General features: G+C 43.5%; 1 protein-coding gene across 2 annotated transcripts in view; it reads right to left on the bottom strand.

The window, feature by feature from the left end:
* Positions 1–2,343: 2,343 nt before the first annotated feature.
* The window catches only part of tyw1 (tRNA-yW synthesizing protein 1 homolog (S. cerevisiae)), a 34,635-nt gene continuing 16,828 nt past the window's right edge, over positions 2,344–20,150 (bottom strand). For both annotated transcript variants that reach the window (XM_067246939.1, XM_067246940.1), the window contains 5 exons: positions 18,079–18,256; positions 15,829–15,964; positions 13,434–13,544; positions 7,506–7,673; positions 2,344–3,272 (listed from right to left, as the gene is read on the bottom strand). In XM_067246939.1, coding sequence (XP_067103040.1) covers positions 3,051–3,272; positions 7,506–7,673; positions 13,434–13,544; positions 15,829–15,964; positions 18,079–18,256 — 815 coding nt within the window. In that variant the 3' untranslated portion in view covers positions 2,344–3,050. The remainder of the gene's footprint in view (positions 3,273–7,505; positions 7,674–13,433; positions 13,545–15,828; positions 15,965–18,078; positions 18,257–20,150) is intronic.

The following is a 20,150-nucleotide window of genomic DNA, read 5'->3' on the forward strand; positions in this document are numbered from 1 at the left end:
TCGATCTCCGCTTTATAGTCTCTCAAATTTGCCAAGTGGTTTGAATAAATCCAAGCTCATTTACTTTCCATCTGTCTGTATAAAGACCTGGCTGAGAATCGGTTTAGAGAGCAGCCCATATGTTTGGTGCTATGTCAGGGGTCTCAGGGTTAATTTCTGACGGTTGATTTGGACAGCACTGACGGCTTGAATTAGTTAGGTCTTGTTACGTACGATGTTAAAGGTAACAATGTTTGACTGTCAGTACTGTACCAGCGGAGAGCGTCAACGGTGTAGCCAGGCACAAACCATGCAGCGGGGTCATACGGACTGTACATTTAATACAGCGAAAAAAAGATATCGGCAATCCGCAGCAAGCCGTAGTGAACGGACAATGACAAATAACAATGACTAGTAGACAAGGGACGTACCAGTACAAAAAGACACGGAGAAGGGACTATGAGCGATTCCCGATGAGACAAACAAAGTGCACTACGCTAAGGACCGAAACGGCCCTGTTGGAAAACCACTAACTAACCTAGTATTTCCTAAGCTGACTACACTAAACTCTAGGTTACAAAAGGTGGAGGTGGAAACGCTCCTAAACTACTGTGCATAACAACGGTTATCTACGTGTTGAGGAGTATACCCATGGGTCTCTACACTATCTCCCTTCTCCTCTTACACATCTGGACAAATAAACAGCCGCCCAAAGCGACTCGCCCCTCCCTCTCATACACCAAACAGAACACATTTTATCTATGACGACAGTGTCTAACTAGGCCCAATTAGACACAGCCGCTGCAGGTCCGGATCTCGACGTCGGGGCGCGCACTCCGACGTCATCACCAGCACCGTCACAGGAACACCTACAGACAAGACACACAAACAAAACACACACACCCTACAGGCAGAAGTGGTAGCCGTAACAGGTCTGCTTTTTTTTTATCAAATCAAAATGTATTTGTATAGCCCTTTTTACAAGCAATGTCACAGAGGGCTTCACATACGCCCATAGAACTGCCCCTGAACCAACCTAAACCCTCAAGGAAGACAAGGAAAAACTCCCAGAAAAACTCGACAGAGGAGAAAAAATGGAAGAAACTTTGGGAGGAGAATCAGAATCAGAAAGGGATTTATTCGCCATGAAAGTTTGCACAGACAAGGAATTTGCTTTGGCAGGAGCAATTCAGTGCAATTCAGTGAGACCCCCTCCTCCAGAGAGGAAGCACGTAATCAACCTTATACTTTTGCAGAGTACTGTAGTACATTCAGTCTAGCGCTGCTCAGCTTGGGACTGGAACTAAGATGCAAAGTGTTGTTCCACAATGTGCTTGTATGCTGCATCTGTGTCTAAGGGATGTGTTTGTGTGCATGTGTGATTGAGAGCATGCATGTGTGAGTTTGTATTATTGATTCATACCTAGCTGTCGTCATAGTAACCTCTTTCTTCCTCACCACTAATGTACAGTCTTTCCTAAACAAAGGGCTTATCTGATCTAAAATCAACCACATGCAGAGTTCAAGGCAGGGTTACGACGAGATGGAGACACCCAAATCTTGGGATGAACGTTTTGTTACAACACACACTTGCCCTGTCCATTTGCCTTTATTTGAAGGTTGAAGGACTTTTCATCCCATCCCTTGTAGGCTCACTCTGATCAACACAATGTGCTTTCAGCTTTACTCGTTGATGACTAACATACATCCAATGAAGTGTTATTACACACTGAGTCAAGGTAACCTCCTAGCCTATCCCTGTTCCATCTACCTGATGCAGACTCAGGTACACACAGTGCACATCTATAGATATTTTCAACCTTGTGCTGAATGGATTCCAAAAATAGTTTCCCATTATTTTCAAGAGGCAAAACATCTAGCTGGATCAGCCTGTGGAAGACAGTGGCAAAGCCAGCTTAATGTTCCATATACCTCTGTATGGCTCACACCTCCTTACTCCAATCACAGTGGACCTTTGGTGTATACAGCAGAAGCTTCATTTCACTTCTTACACAGATTCTCGTCAGAACCATAGCATTATAATTTTTCAACATCAGTCTAGACACTGTAAAAAATAAGCAAACAGGTGGACTGACTGACTGGTCAAAGACCTACTAAACTGACCAATACACAAAAGCAGTGAAGACACTGAAGCCCGTCTCCTGGTCTTACAAGAGCCTGTAAATGTCAGGTTCTAATTCAAGAGCCGATGAAAGGGGACAATAAAAATGGTGAAAGTGAAAGGTGTGGGCAGATGCAGACTGCAGCATACTGTGCTAGTCCATTATGACACGGCTTTCAACAAGCCTCACCATACCAGTCTATTGATTCACTGAACAGAGAACAAGGAATTTTGTTGTCGTATATACATTTATTGCAGTGATACAGTAAACATCAGCCGTTACGTACCCTATTTGCCAGGCATTGCAGAAACATGAATAGAACACAGAACGAGTGTGAAACAAAAATACGACAAGGAAAAACAGGGGATATTTTCAAAGAACATTTTGATGAGATAAAGATAATTCAGTAGACACTTGGTAGTGGCAGTCCAGCTTGAGTTGTGCACATGAGGGGTGATTGGAGCCGAGAGCAAGTCTAGTGATACACTGAGTACTTCAGCCCTCCTCCTTAACAGGATCCTCATGACTCCCTCTCTCCTCCTCAAACATGGGGGGGACAGATGACATACACACACCAGCTACCAAACGTAAATAGTGCAATCCTCTAGTGCTAGTTAGCAAAATTAAAATTAATCAAGGTAACGTCATAATGACGTTAAAAAGAATAAACATTTGAAGTACTGTAAGCATGGAAACAACAGTATTTATTTTTTGAAAAGACAAAAAAAGAACAGGCTGGTTTGGAGATTGAACCTTGCAGTTTCTGGTTGAAAAACACCAAAGAAAAAAAACATTTTTATTTCATTGTAAAACAAAAAAATAAAGACAGGTAATACAGACCTTACAACTGATTATGACAATTAAAAGTCAAATGTAATGTGAAACTGAACTGCTCCCTCCCACTTACTATCTCTCCATCACCATCTACTCTCGTTCCCTCTTGCTAGATCAACATCCAGAAATGTCTTTGGCTTTGTTCCTCCTTTGGAAGCGTGTGTCCGCCGGGTCGAAGCCTTGATCCCGGGCCCCAAACAGGGCCCAGTGAGGGGTTTTGGACATGTAGTCCTGGGCTGAGAAGACCTGCCGGCCGCCGCTCTTCTCGTAGGCCTGCACGAGCTCCTGGAAGCCGTCATAGTCAATCCATGTCCACCACTCCCCTTTTACCTTGAACTGTGAAGAACCGCCACAGACACACAGTGAGCTCGTTCATTTGTGTAGACACACACACACGCATGCACCCACACAAACACACACAGAAGAGTAGATGGTATTTGTGGATTGAAGTGATCAATCACGCTCCCGAGATCAGAGTGCAATCTCCTGTGTGCTCAATGGCTGACAGGAGCTTTCATTAACCAATGGTGTAGAGGTGTAGAACCTCCACCTCTCAACCGTGGACACTCCTCTGTGACACAGCCCAGTGAAAGGGGCGGGGTGGGGTGGAGAGGGGAACAGGGGACAAAATGTCAAAACAAGACGGGAGAGGAGAAAGTAAAAAATATCCAATGGAGTGAAAAACTGGAAAGAGAGGAAGATTTGGAGTTGGAGACAATGTGTGCAGTGAATGTGGCCAGACACATTCGGTGCTGCATAGAGATCAGAAAATATCTTTCTTCAGGGTATATTCCTCTCTAGCTGAAACACACAGTAACAAGACGATTCAGACTAAACAATTAAGTAACAAACAAATAATATATTTAAAGCATCACTTCAAAACTTGAGTTTATTAAGTGATTGTTTATTTCCAATTCAGATGCCCCAGCAGGCATCACCGGTCCAGATTCACACCTCCTTACAGTTATGTCTCCATCAAACATTTCTAGTTTTTACCCACACACTTTCCAGCTGAGAGAGCATGATGAGAGTAGCGGTAGATAAACTGATGGAGAGAAAGAGAGAGAGAGAGATAGATAGTAAGAGATGGGGGGCACAGGAGAAAATAAGGTAAGAAAGTAAGAATACAGTATGTACAGTACACATGTATGTTTGAGTGTGTGTGTGCTGAGCCACACTGCTCAACTGGGAGACTGCAATGTTGACACATCAGAAAAACTAGTTGTTGTCCCAGAAATACAATTGTCTGGTGCCAAATTTTGCCAATATTGTGCCATATTTCTTTTGAGAAATGAATTAAATGGCATCCATCCATCTGTCTTTAGTTGGAAACAAGCCACAGCAGTTGTCTAAACAGTTTTTAAAGTAATTGACATGAAACAAAATGGCGGTTAGGCCTAGATTTTCCAGGGGAGGATTTGTCAGATTTTAGCATTCAATATTTGGGCAGTTCAGGGCAGTAAGATCCTTCAACTGACAAAGCTCTTGGACTAGTCCACATTGTAGATCTGGAAGACTTTCAAAATGTCAAGATCTTAAAAAATAAAACAATGAATTAAATCCCAATTAAGGCCTTAACACTGATGATACCAGCCCATTGAGAGAGTGAAAAGTACACATTAGCACATTGGCCATTAGCAGTGCAGTGACTGCAGTAGATGCAAACTAACTGTTAAGTCACTAATGAAGCCTTAAAAAAAATGAGGAGGGGAATCATTTCAACAAGCATGGGAGCAAACAGGATGAAAAATTGCCAAATCACTTCCCGCTCACTAAGCAATACCCTTCTGAAACTTCAGAAGCAAATTACCCATGTTGTTACACTCCAAATACCCTCATTGCTAAGGACAGCTGCAACTCATTGCACAAAAAACAGGAGGTTTCCCTCAATGTAATACACTACTACCGTTTCCTATGTAGTGCAGTTTCCACCGTTTGGCCGCTTCACCGTAGTACCTGCAATCTGTCTCAAACAGCCCCAGTAACCAGGAGCTCTCCCTGGGGAGCCCTGTGTGCTAAGCCTGCGCTTTTCATTACACTGTTATCTTCTAGAGGGAACCACAGGTCTGGGGCCTCCCCACAAAGAGAGCCAGGACCTGGGCAAACAGCAGCCTGTCGATAGGGGGTTGGTGGGGGGGGGGGGGCCCTTGGGAGAGCATGGACAGATGGATGATGGAGTTGGTGTTGGTTAAAGATCCATCACAAGCCACTCCAGTGATTTGTCTTACACAAACCTTTATGGACTGCAAAAGCTAAGTGCCCACACATGCATGTGCCCCCCCCCCTCCCCCACACACACCGTTTTTGAAAGTTCACCCAGATATTATGCAGAACCACTTTACCAAAATAACAGTTGGGGTGAGTAATCTACATAGAATATTTTACTGCACATTTGCTTGACAGTCATTAAAATAACTATGGATCCATTCTGGTGTGCTGCATATATAAATGGCAAACAGTGCTCAAATGTGCTCATAATGTTTTAAGTGCCTATGAATTATTGAAGAATCACAGGAGACAAAAGACAGCCAGGCTCTCTCACTCACACACACGTACACACGAACACACACTCACACACACACACAGCTGTGTGTAAAGCACTTAAATCGCAGACGAGACAATGCAGCGGTAATAAGGTTAAAAGAAAAATGTTCGCTTGGATACAGCTTTACATTTCTTTCCAGTACACTTCACCTAACAAGAAGCAGTGTTGGAGACAAAGTGATGTACATAAATGTACAGTACCAGTCAAAAGTTTGGACACATGGGAAAATGTGTCCAAACTTTTGACTGGTACTGTATGTGGACTTCCTTGCTCCACCTTCAGGACACAGTGTGTGAGAGGCACACGAGGATACCGAGACAGAGGAAATTACAGCTCCTGTGAAGAGGTTGACGGAGTCATCTACAACAGTATCATGGAATGCGCCGGTTAAAGACAGAGGCAACGAGGACAAAGGGCGTAAGAGAGCGAGAGGAGGACAGGAGGCGGGGGAAATCAATGCAGTGAAGTATTGACTGTGGCCTTTCAGGCTGGCTTTTGAAAAATTGAGTTGAATTTAAAAGGAACAATTGGCTTTTTTTGGTCCCCATTTGTGTGTTGGGGACCAGTCCACTCAAGTCCCACGGTGCCAAAGCTTGACTACCCACTCAGTCTTCATCAGGGGGACATGGCCAAGGAGACGGATGCGTCACCTGCCGTCTATGGAAGGTCCCATCATATCACATCATAATAATCACCATCCTCACCACCATCATCATCACCCAGGGTCACAGAATTAGATCCTTCTGGTGGGCAGCGATAGACCTGGGAATTGTGTGTCTGCATACTATTGTTGTGTATTGATGAACTTTATCCCTTTGTTTTAATTTAAAATAGAGGGACAAAACCAACCCCTTGTTTCAGTCAGGAAGGTAAATGGAGACCTCCACCCATTGGTGGAGGTATATGTCAATCAAAGATCAGGACACTGTTAGGGGCGTAGACTTACTGTACATGATCCTTTTAGGAGTTGAACCCAAAGCCTCGTCACAAGCACCATGAAAACCCTAGTGCCTCATTGCCTTTATAAGTCCCATCACGGGCGCAACAAATACTGTATTAGTTATTCATGTTGCCTGGCTCCAAGACACAGCGCGTCTAGTAACTTAACATCTCACAGTGACTCATACCCCAAACTCAGACGCAATTACAATCAAATGCTGGCACTCTCTCTTTTTCCCGCTTTCTCTCCCTGCCCCTGTCAACTCGGTCTCTCTGCAAGTCAGTCCCCAGGAAAAATTAGGGGAGGATAGAGGCAAACATAGCTGGTATTCAGATAATGACTAGTCGAGACATATCAGACAAACGTGGGTACAGAACAAAGGCGAGAAGTTTTCTTCAGGGTTAGAGGAGCCTGATTAGGCGAGTTTGAGTATTGTTTTATTAATTGTTCTCTAAAAACAATAAAGGGAATCCTTTGATCCCAAACCAAACAGTAATGAATGATTCTCTGTGAGAGTTGAGGCCCCATCGTCTTCGCTGCCCAGGAGGAGAGAGAGGGTGATATATCATAATTCATTCATTATTGATTCATATCTGTCTCTGCTTCACTGCTAGCGGCTGCATAAGACGAGGGACGAAAAGGGAGAGATCCGCTGCCAAAAAGGAACAATGTTTTCTTCAAAGGTTGGCATCATTAACGTGCATTTGTTTAGGGCCAGCAATAAGACAACAAAAACAAGAGAGATGTGTGTAAAGTCTTGTTTTTCTGGGTGGAAAGGGGCCGGTAACGTGTTGTGGGAGGTTGTGGGTGGAGGCATCAAGGTGAACAGGAATTTAGGCATGGATGTTGAGGGAGACGTTTGTGCCATCTCTACGATGCAGGGAGACAACACACATTCTCTCTCACACATACACAACTAGGTGTTTTAAGAGGAAATGGTGGCAGGAAGAGAAGGAGGGGGAAAGTGAGGGGAAAACACGGAAAGAGGGGGAAAAAGAGAAAAAGACAGTAGGAACGAGGGGGAAAGAGAGGGAAAGGGGACTCCTACAGAATACCGCACCGTGCCCAGAGGTGCAGCACTTACCTTCTTGTGGGCTATCAGCAGACAGTTGGAGTGCTCGTGCTCGCAGGCGATCTCGTACTGTGGCAGCATGTCAGCCAGCTGCTGGACAAAGTGGACCACCTCCTCGTGCCAGGGCACGTTAGCCATGGTCAGGCTACTGGCCGAGCTCTCCCCGCAGTACGTCACCCCCTGGGAAAGAGAGGGGGGGGGATGGAGAGAGATCAATGTAAATCCTTCCTCAGCCACATGAAGCAGGGAGTCTCATACAACATGTGCCACAGACTATAAGGTGGATTCAGCAGGCCGGCGGGGAGATAGAAGCGGATGACTGGAGAGGAACAGAGATGTGGAAGCGCCGGAGATAAGAAATGTGGGACGTGGGAGGTTTTGCTTGCTTGCTATTTGCCGTTATCTGCATCTGTATTCTAGAGTTTTCCTTCACTAGGACATTCCACTGCTCTTCCCACCACCATACAGACAAAGAGATAGCAACTAGGAAAGTACGCTTAATATACAGTGACTGGATAAGATGCAGTGCTACGCAGAGGTATGCGGTTGAAAAAACAACACATTTTATACACTTTACCTCAAAGACACTTCTATTATCTCAAATTCCAGGGGTTGTCTCTGAGATTTAAAGCCACTCTAATTCAATGGAGAAAATAAAATGGGATGTGACAGGCTTTTGTGTGAGTGACAGCTCAAGTCTTTTAGCACCCTCTCAGGATGCTGGCTGTATTGTGTCTTTGATTTGAGGTGGAAGGGGGAGGAGATTTGGAACATTCTTTCTATTTTAAGGATAACTCCCATGAAAATAAAAACCCTAATGATTCTCGAACTTTCCTCTGATTCTTAAATCGTTAAAAGTTACATTCTGTTTTTGCTATGAGCTCTGGAAAGACAGTGACTTGAGAACAATAATCAATTGGAGCCTGGACATCGGCAAGTACTGGAGTGACAAGCGCAGTACGTGAATTTTACCTCAAGCACTGACTCGCACGGTCTCCCAAGGCCAGAACCGGAGGGAGAGGAAAAAATGAGAAAAGAAGAAAAGGGAAGAAAGACTGTGTACAAGTATCAAGGAAGTAAGAGAACATGCAGCACAAATCAACAAATTGTCAAATTGTGTAAATGAAGAACCAACACACACATTCACACATGCAAACACACCGCCAGCCTGTATGGCCTCACGGTTTCCTGAGGACCAGGCCAGGACCCAGACCACCGACAGCGTTTGTTAAAACCTAAATAATTCATAATTATGATTATTAATATTGTGCTGTCAAACACATTTTGGTCAACCAAACTCATTAATCACTCCATTCATGCTGGGTCTTCAAGTGTTCACTATGGTTGTAATGCACAGCTTGTATGTTATCGTTTTACATTTATTGACAGTCTGTCAGACACAGCAATATTACATTTCTTTCACTTTTCAGAGACTGGTCTACTTTCAGAGACTGGTTTATCCCACTGCTCATAAAGAGCCCAGTACAGAGGTCCATTCAGAGCCTCATGCTTCTCCGCAGAGGAAGATTCAGAGGCGTCTTCCTAACCAGGAAACAGAGAAACGCGACACACACAAAGAAATACTCAAATACACAGATGCACAAACACACTCTTTTGTCGTTTGGGTTGGAAGCCAATCTCCCAAGGACGATAAGGCATGGTAAGGCACGGGGTGTTGTACAGAATTGATGAGGAGTCTTGTTCTTATCAGACTGGCCTGTAGCCTTTCAGAATAATGATCACCTTCACAAGCTGAGGTATAAATCACCAAGAAAGGGAGAGAGGGACCGAGGGAAGGAGGGAGAGAAAGAGGGAAAAGGAATGATGGGGCAGGGGATTAGAAAGAGAGGGAGGAGAAGTGAAGAGTGAGAAACAAAAGACAGCGAGTGGATTTTAGTGCGGGAGACAAACAAGTGAAAAACAAAAACAGGTGAACATCAGCGAGACGCTGAGGGGGGTGGGTCCTGTTCGTAGACTTCCTGCCTACTTCCTAATAGCACAGCTCTTTACGCCCGTAATGAGACACCAGTGTTTCTCTTCGTACTGGCAGGCATCAAAGCAGTCTGCGGCTATGTTTCAGGCCAATTCTCACCTGTGCTAGTGTAAACCAGTGAGAAGGAAGAAATATTGATGCCGTTTTCAGATGATCATCAGTCTGAACACAAAAGGGCCATAAAAAAATCTAAATATGGAGGCAGTACATTTACCTTCCCCCCAGATTACTAACTTGTGCGGCAGTGATGAAGTCTGTGCTTCTTACAGAATCTCAAACAATCACACCATGAGGACACATACAACATGAAACAAGCTTTACCCTTTTGCTTCAATAGTTTCACTGAAATACCACCCACACACTTCCCCAACATCACTATGCGGACAACCCCCCCTCCTTCACACACGCCCACCCACACCATGTAGTACGCCCCAACAGGGAGGTCACTGTCATGAAGCAGTGATGTGGGCTAAGGTGAGACTGGGTGCAAGGTGTTCCATCACTGTCCCAGTCCATGTCCTGTGTGATATACTAATTGTAAGGATATAAGGCTTTAGTCAATCCCATAGCCGAAGGAATATAGCCTGGAGCCTCAATGTTACTGAGGGTCAAGACGGACTAGAAGAAAAAAAGGTGAAACTAAGAACAGGGACACATAACATGGGTGACCTGTGAGAGCATGGTTAAGTTATTGAGTCAAAATTGCTCATTGTAACACTGTTATAGTTAAGTGTGTGTCTTGGATGTGCTGTACAGATTGAAGTAAGCCCTGTCAAGTGAAGCACACCGATGCAGAAAGGCCAGAAGCGATATTCTACAGTAATACTACATTCACACCGCAAGCCTTGGTGCTAAATTCAAATGTTTTGCTCACATCAGATTGTTTTTGTATGGTTGTCCATATTCTTATTTATTTATTTTTGGTGGCCAATATCAGATTCCTGATAGGGAGAATGACCAATTCACCCTAAGTCACAGTTCAGCAAAAACATCAGAATCAGGCCCCTTTTGCCTGTGTGGTGAATGCAGCTTTAAGTGGTCCCACAGTGAGCCTGTTAGAGCGGGAGGGGCGGGGGGGGGGGTTCGTAGTTCAGAAGACTTCCACTGGCCTTCATCCTGTTGGCCTCAAGCAGGGTTTCCTACTGAGCGTGAGTGTGTATAGACAACAGTTTGATGTGTCTGAAATAACATCCCAATCTCAGATCTCTCTGGCTGGTTGTTGCAGGCTTCATAACATAACTTCCGGATTTTATAGACCCCGTAGAAGGTAGTTTTGTGCATCTTGTATAAAAGACACAATGTACAGTCAGGTTGAGAGGACGAGTTCAGTGTGTGTGGTTGTGTTCTCTTGGCTGAAGTTTGCCTTTGGGGAGTGTGTGTATTCTGTATGCCTGTGTGTATTCCTGTGTGTGTGCTTGTGTGTGTATGTGTGTGTATTCTCATGTGTGAGTTTCTGTGTGTGTCTTGTAATGACAGGAGCTGATGCTGTGTGACTGATGAGATAAGGAGCACCAGGCTATTTCGGTGAGTGTGGCTCCTGGCTGCTTCTTCCCTAGCAGGAGGCGAGCAGCCCAGGCTCAAGGAGGAGAGCAGATTCTGAGTCTCGCTGCAACTGCTGAGTGTGAATAAAAGGAGGGTGTGCTGTATGTGTGTTTGTGTTCATGATCAGAAGGACATGGGTGATAAGGACAGCAAGGCTCCCCTGATTGTACATCGCCACCAGAACCTCCAGTCCACCTAGACACAAACAGGACATGTTTCTGCACAGCCCCATGGTTCAGTAAACAACAGCCCTCTCACTACCAGCAGCTCCTAACGGCACCACCCTGGCTGCAAGCACGCCATCTTATAATAGATTCGCTGATTCACTGAGAGCACCCACCACTGCTTGCGTGGGCCAATGGTTTGGTTGACTGAAAGGAAATAACTGTGATTAAATTGTGTGTCAAATATATATATATACATTATATATATATTTTATAAACCTCTGTTCTTTTGTACACAGTTGTAACATCATTTCACACGTTACATTCCAGTCTTATTTCTCTGGCTCTTCTGACCTCCTCCTGAGCACATCAACAGTGACGCTGAAGTGGCTCTTAAGTAACGCCCATCCTGTCTCTGCTGAGCCCGCTTGGAAGGATTGCTGAGTGCTCCGATGACTCACACACTTCTCAGTCCTCGACTTTCTGCGGCTAATACAGCTTGACGACAGTGATGTAAAGACTTCTGTGACAAGGACAGTATCTTGAGAAAGACAACTTTTTTTAAACCAACAACTTAATAACAAGTGTGTGTGTGTGAGTACAAGTATCTAAAAGTGTAAAGTGCATTATGGACAGTGCAAGCATGGTGAGGGTGTTTGTTTGTTTGTGTGTGTGTGTATGTGTGTGTGTGTGCTTGCACACTTGTGTACAATCCATGAGAAACTGTGTTGGGAGTGCATGTGTGTGTTTCAGGAGAATATAAGGCAGCTTTATTTGGCACCATTTCTTCACTGATTGGCCCTGAGACCTAAGAGAGGTGGGCCCTCAACCTGCTGCACAGCGTTGGGTCCAAGTGGGTCATCACTGTTGCTAAGCAACCCAGGCTGTGCTCCTGCCTCCAAATTAAGGTGTGTGTATTTTTGGAGAGAGTGTGTGTGGTGGTGGTGGGGGGGGGGTCTTTATGTAGCTAAGGTGTTCTATGATAGTGTGTCTTTCCAAGTATTTACAATGCAGGCAATATCAGTCATCTTGCTTTGCAACTCTCACCTCTTTCAGAGGAGAGGATATGATAACACAATAGGGTCTGGAGAGATTTGGAGACATTTCAAATCTTAAATTTGACTTTCAAGTTATACTTCACAAAAAACACATTTATTACAAATGTGTTCATCATAGGAAGATCAATAACATAAAACACTTGCAAACTGGATCTATTTTTCCCCAACTAGGTTCCTTTCAGGTTTGAATGAAAACCTTGCTGTTTGACTTCAATCTCTTCAATCCGTCATTTGAATAAGCCTTGTGAATAAATCAATCATAAAACACCAAAAAACACAGCATTTAATTAAATGACCCGCTGTATCACTATGACAACTCTAGATCAGATTCCTCCCCTCTCATTCATACTGTATCACACCAATTACCATAGCTGGGTCAATGGGGTGTTCTCCACTAACTGACACTCAAGTGAATTGCACATCAGGTCAGGGGGACATCAAGAGAGACTAATAGGCAGTATATAAATCTTAGGGACATATCGATTTAACAGTGCGGCCTGAGATACACATCGTCCCAAGATGACTTGGAGGTCTCTTTTAAAAGCCATCTGGATCATCCATTCAGATAATTCTCTTTTATGCATGTCGGCCATAATCTTGCACATCAAACCAGAACCAGTCTTTGCTTTTTGTGTTTGAATCGACTCATCATTTAGTGATGTGATCCAGTTAATGGTAAAAGTCAACGAATAAGAGGATGAAAGTGCGTAGCGTAATATGTGTTGTCAATTATTAGATTTGGATAACTGTACACATTTTTACACGATACAATTCACATCATTAATATGTTACTCTTCACAGCATCTATCCCACATACAAATGTATGATTCTTTATTCCAGAATAGGAAGTGACAGGGTTATGGATATTTTTTTAAGTACTTTAAGCATATTTTTGAAGGGTTTTACTACAGTCTTGAACTTTGCAAATAATTTAATTGAAGATCACAAATTCATTAGCTACGTGTCCTTGACCACCAATTAATGATATGGTTTAACATGATTACTTTGGTCATTAAGAGGTGAGTCTCTTCACCGTCACAGAAATGAAGGGAGAATATAAAGGAGGGCTCATGGAGAGTGACAGTATAGAGGCAGGAAGACACAAAGAAAAGTGCCAAAGAAAATGAGGGCCAATTCCCTGTTTACTTTCCATTTTCCTTTCACTGAAGATATGTGTGCCTACCTTGACCTCGATGAAGTCCGGCTGTCCCAAGGCAATGAGCTCTGAGTAGGCCTCCAGCTCCACCACGTTCCAGGCCTTCACCAGTGTTAGTCTGTACACGGTCCTCTGTCTCTGAACACACAGAGTGAGGGAACATCATGAGAGGGAAGAAAAGTAAACTGAAACCATATCACTCAAAAAGTTGAGTGAAACTCAAATCACTAAAATTCTCACTTATTTCCTTGTATTGGATAAACTGAGGAAGGCCTTGACAACGCAAATGACTTTAATAAAGAACAAGATCCAATGTCTTCCTTTATGCTGCGGACAAAGAGAAGTGTGGCAATGATGGACAAGTAAGTGTTGCATAAGTCCTGAGCAAAGCAATAAGTGTTTTAGGAGTTATTCATCATCTCTGAGATGTCATTTGGTTGTTGTTGGGCTGTAATTACTGTGGATTAAAATACAGACAATTAGCACAGGAGATGACATGCTTAATTGAGAGTGCCAATATTGTGTGTTAAGAATAATTCATAAATGGCATTCTTGTCTCTTTCCAGATTGCCATGATGCCGATGCCTCAACCCCCATCTGTCTGTCGTGACAGAGATGGAGAGAGAGCGAGCGAGCCAGGGAGAAAATGAGTGAGAGCAGGAGAGAGGAAGAACAAGAGGAGGCTGCATCTGTTCCTTTTGAATGTACGGGGAGCAGCCTGACGGAGAATTCAGAGCCAAGGTTGAGAATACAACAGACAACCGTGATATTACATCACAACGACAAGCACGCCTGGACTATGATGAAGAGGCTCTAGAGCACTAATCTCACAGAGCTGTCGAGCCATAAGACACTACAGCACATATTCAACCCTCTATGTATTTGTTTTCTCCAAAATGGAGCACACACTTTTGAGAAGGCCACATCGTTCTCATTCTATGGCCCTCTGAGGCCATCAAACTCTCTCAGCAGGAGGAGCTATCACTCATCGTTATTGCAACCGAGTTTATCATAAACACCTCCAGCATGTTCATACATTAACAAGTTACTGAAAACTGAAGAGAGAACATGGAGAGTGAGTGTCTGAATGGGAGGACGGGAGAGAAAAGGAAAGAACAGAAGAGGAGAACAAAAGAGAAGAGAGCTCTGCCTTGCAGGGGAGTGGAGTATGACTAAGAACACCCAGCCTGATCTCTGGTGTTCTCCCCGTTGGTGCAGGATGATCCCCGGGCATGGCCCCTTCCCTAGCACAGAGGGGAAGGGATCATTGGACAGTGGTGACTGTTTCTCTTCAAGAAACCTGACAACGAGGCATGGCTCCATCACTTCCACAGCACCAGGAGAAGGTCAGAATGGAGAGGAGGGGTGAGGGAACAGTTGATAGGGGAGTAAGACACTAATTGAGAATCAAGATATAGCCCTTCATAAGAGGAGGTCGTGGCAGACACACACACACACACAGACAGAGACAGAGAGCGAGATTCTTTCTTAAATACCAAACATCAGTATTTCCCTAGTTGGAGATTAAACATCAAAAGCCAATGCAGGACATTGCAGGCTTTACAATGTACAATGGCTGGATTCTGCATACACATTGTGTATGTTAATCCCTCATAAAGGGAGTTCGTTATTTCATTGACAAGGAGCAGATAAAAGGTCTAGAGTTCATTTCAAGTATGGTATTTGTGTTTGGAATCTGTTTCTGTCAACTCTCAATATGAAGTCCAAAGAGCTGTCACCATCAGTGAAGGAATTTTGGGAAGCCATAAGAGAGTGACCATAAAAGCCTTGAAATAAAATTAACAAGAAAGAAATATTTAATGAGCGAATTGTTAATCGAAGCTCTCAAATGCCTCGTATCTTGAGGCTGCAATTCGATCGCATCATTATTATAGAAATAACAACTAAAACATTTCCATTATAACTTATCTATATTTCTCCACCCAGGGGTTTGCAACGGTAGTGAGATTGAGGTAATATCAAAATCTAGAATATTTGTTGTCTACACAGTGACATCAAACCAGTGAGACATCTGTCAGAATGACAAAGAGAATAGTATTCCCTTTGACTTTGTTAAAAATCTCCAAAGATGCACTGAGGCTCCTTGAGAATAGAGAGATGAGATAAGCCATCAAAAGGTGTATCACCATCGCCACCTTTTTGTTTGTACCCAAGTTTGTACTTTATGCATTCATGCTTTTGAATAGAGGGAATTCACAAATAATTAACAAATAATTTAACAGATTTTCAACCAAATGTGGAAAAGCAACATTTTCAGTATTTAAGGCAAGGATACTAACGTAAACTAAGGCAAAGATACTAACGTAAACTAACTAAAAAGAGAGGAAGAAAAAATTATAAAGAATTATTATATCTTTCTGGATCTAAATCTTCTCAACCTCCACAAAGCTCTTGGCCTCACCTTGTCACCCAGGGCTTTAAGGCTGTCTAGGAAGCGAGGCCAGAAGTCCGTGAAGAGCGGCCGGTCGATCTTCTTAAGACTCTCCTTAGTGCTGGCATCCACACTGACATACAGCTGTGTGACTGGCACCAGATTCCTGGAGAGGAGATGAGGAATGTAATATTAAGACAAAAAAAGACGGGTCAAAAGAAAAAAAAGGATACCAGAACCAACTGAGTGATGTCAGTGAGCCATCTCTTCCCAGAGTATGGGTAAAGTAAAAGGACTAGTCTAAGGCCTGGTGCTGTTTAAGAGATTTGTGGTCTTTGAGGAGAGATACAAAGCACTCTTATTTCAGAAAGGGAGGACAAAGACTGAGAATGAGAAAGGAGAAGCAAATGGGAAAAGTGAGGCCTTCATCAAAACTGACTGAAGCTTCGGGGTCTTTTCTCCCACAATGTGGAGGCAAATGGGTTTAACTAAGAGAGAATGCTTAAGTACTGTAGTTCTAACTAAACTACAAAAGAAATCTGTGGGAATAAATATTATAGACTGAATCAGTATGTGAAGTTACAAAACGTATTTGAGCAAAGGCATTCCTAAGGCATTTCAATAGGACTTTTAATTTCCACAGGACTGTAGAGTTCTTCATTCAGGCGGAAGTTTGAGAATTATGGATTATTACTTTATTTGGCTATCCTCTCATCTCCTCCTCTTGTTGGCCAACACTTGTTTGCAATCACAATAATGGGGGTTGGGGTCCAACCTCGATAAATTCCAACAGCTTGTCCAAGACTAGACAATCCTGACGGTGATGATTGATGCCGTCCTCCCTGCCTGCTCTGGTTCAGGGAATGATAAGTCAGTGTGACAGACACGGCAGGGCCGAGGCTAACAACACAGCAAGGAATGCAAACCCAGACACGCTGTAGGGCGACCAGAGTGAGATTGATCTTTTGAACATGAAAGCAAAGGGCTAAAGTTCTGGTGAATTAAGGAGCAGGGTCAATGTTGACTTACAGGAGATCGAGGTTTAGCAAATAAGAGAGTGGTTGTTTAGCTGACGTGATTGTATTATACATCTTATTAAATCATCAAGAGTGTCCTCGTAGTCCTTGTATTGGCAGACTTCTGTGTCGAGAAAGTACATTTTTGAAATGGGAAAAAAACCATCTTAAAAAGTCAACACAACTGCCCATATCAATATCAATCCCTTCAACGGTGCTTGAAATGACAAAAATGGCTGTTAACAACTCTTCAACTACAGCACAATTAACTACAAACAGCTTGCAGGTCTTTCAGGTTCCCTTGTGGCAACTTAACCTTAGAATCTGATGCCAACATAACTAAAACATGGGCACAGTGCTGACTATGCAACGTATAATGTTCTCTCTGTGGCTGCTTGCTTCTAACACGCTCAATTTAATAACTATTTTGTTAAATAAATATTACAGAAAGGAGGGATGTCACATGCAGAGACTTGAGCTTGCAAGACAGACACATTCAACAGCATATGAATGTTTCTATTGTGTTGCCAGCGAATGCAGTTCTCGGATGAATAAGGCGCTACCGCACTGCAAATAGAGACACTGTGAACTGACAACAGTGTTCCCTCGACTCCGACACTAAACCCTCTTTTCTCATTGTGCTCCTCACCGCGCCCTCCTGCCACTGCTGATAAGAAGGGAATAAGGGTTTGCACGTGTATGAGTGTGTGCAGAGGCATGTGAGGTGAGGATGTATTTTTCATGAGGCCAGAGGAGCTGGCGAAGATGCTTTATATCGGGCATGGTGCATTAAAGTGACTGACACCCAGACAGATGGACACAGGTGACAGGCGGAGCAAGGCTGTGATTTGTAATTCTGCTCCCAGAGTACTTCTTATCAGGCCTTCCCCAGGCGTGACCCAACCCCTTTGAGTGGCACTGTGTAGGCTTCAAAAGCCATGGGGTAAGGGTCGGGGAGAAAGGGTGTCACTCGCGCATGAATGAAATGGTGCTGGCAGAGAATAAGGAAAGCCAGGATGACCTTTATGTAGCGATGAGTCAAGTCATTTGGCATTGGGACTTGAATTGAGAGACAGCTTCAATTGTCACAAGCTGTCTCCACCCACCTCCGGACACGAGTGGCAGCTCACATAAGGACGGACCGTAGGAGCCTCCTCAATCACTTGTTGAACGATAATGTACACAGGAGAAACCTCCTCAAGAGAAAGCTCTACAGCATGCTGTTCCAACTAAAGGCTATTTTAGTTTACCTGATTTAATTTACCTGATTTCCTCTGGGAACTGTGCATTGGTGACCAGAAAGCTGGAGATGTGGTGGGTGTGAAGGAGACAAAGGAAGGCATTGATTTCGGGGTACATAATTGGCTCGCCAACCAGGGAGAGTGCGCAGTGTTTCACAGACAGGCCCTCTTCAAAGCGGTCTGGCCGCACCCCCGGCACACCTGGACAGAAGAGAGATGGTAAAAGTTCAAAAGGTCATCCTGAAGCAGGAGGAGAAAGCTAGGCGTTATACTATACATTACCTCTGGTCTGTATTTGTGTCGATCTGAAGGATGAAAAGGATTAAATAAGCAAGTACTGATGAATAAATTAATTGTGTTTAAGTTACAGCTACTATCATCAGAAGTTCTAGTATCCATCAGCCTAAAGTAGGGGGAGTCTGGAGCAGGGCCCCCTCGCTCGCTCCACTGGTAGCCCTGCCTCTCTCCAGCTGATCCCTGCCCATCTACCAGCAAAGAGGATGCTTCTGTTGGCAGCCGTCTTAATGTGCGTATGAACACACGCTTGAAGCAGTTAGACACACACACAGCTCTAAGATAAGGAGACATTGCTACCTTACCTCAGTGAGGCAGGAATCTAAGTTGACATTAAATATTTAACCGTAACATTTTAGAACACAGCCAGTTCATTTCTGTATGTCAACCGTAGCTGTGACTGTAGTTTGTCTTAAAAGTTGTCTTCCTTGACAGAACAAATAGTGCCATTAATCTTTATTAGCATGTTTTTGGCAGGTTGTTGTTTTTGTGATACAGTGCATCTTAACCAGAATGAATTACCTAAAATAATCTTCAAAAATAGAAATGTTTATTTTGGTAGGTCTTCCATAAGTTAATAGGTTATAATAATAATGTTTGTAAACAACAGTTAAATATCTAAAAAAAGGTATACATTTGTGATGAAAGTTTCTGCGGGTGTAAAAAAAAAAGAAAAGCTAAACCTATCCTGTATGTGACTTACTATTCTTCAAACAAAGCACAAAAAGGTGAAACTTTCAAACATTAACTATTGGTGTATAGCAAAGCCAGGGTGTGATTGATTTCCTATGCCTTACATAAGACTAGGAGAACAACAAGACTCAACAATGAAATCATAACACACTTTCCATTGACGAGGCCAGGCGGCTAGCAGGAGCTCCGCTACATTTCTATGGAAAACTCAATTTAATGAAACAGCTTCATAGTGAAAGAGGCCAAACTAAAAAGCAATCTAAGCATTCCCATGGCACTCAATCAGGCCTTCGGAGAAATCACACTTTCATTGCATTCATAAAACACAACAGCTAGAACGGACAATACAAATGTGCCAATGTGGCCCCTGAAACCTCATTACGATATCTCATTGATATTAAGAAAAAGAAAGAAATCCCATTCAACTCCCACACGTATAGGTAACAGTCCCACTGTGGGGAAGTGGGGCCAAGCATCAAGTACGCAAAGTTCTCTGGCCCATTGCAATGAGTCAAGTTTGGGAGTGCTGGTGTAGACTGAATTGGAACTGGGTCCTGCTTTAAAGGACACATGCACATGATTAAAGCCCTCTAATGTCCTCAAGAACTTTTTTGAAAAATACAGAATCTCCCCAAATCAAACCCAAGGAACAACTGCTGGCCAAATAATCTCAGTGTGCTGCATCCAGCTTGACACAACGTGCACCAGTCCTCAATCGACATGAGGTTTAGATTCTCACTAATGGCATTAACTCATAATATCTAATTGGAGAAAAGTCAGACTTAACTACAAAGCGTCCTTATTCCCTGGCAACTCAACAGCTTTACAAATAAGAAACAGACACTGTGGTTGGCTGCCGTCGAGTACAGCCCAGCGGCTAGGAGCAAATCCTGATCATTAGGAAGGATTAATGATTCTGTCACTTCAGTGCCCAACTGGATAGACTCTGGCTCAGTTCCCTTTTGGTCCCAATGCAGGCCTTTAATCAGATGTGCTCCCCAAGATGCATAAACGTATTTGAAAGGCAGTGATTTTGTTAACTAGTCAGATACAGATGCTTATCAAAGGGTTGAGTATGGGAAAATAATTGGAGTGACCATCTTTTTAA

Source organism: Osmerus mordax, chromosome 11, assembly GCF_038355195.1.
Source record: "Osmerus mordax isolate fOsmMor3 chromosome 11, fOsmMor3.pri, whole genome shotgun sequence".
In the NCBI taxonomy this organism is placed as follows: domain Eukaryota; kingdom Metazoa; phylum Chordata; class Actinopteri; order Osmeriformes; family Osmeridae; genus Osmerus; species Osmerus mordax.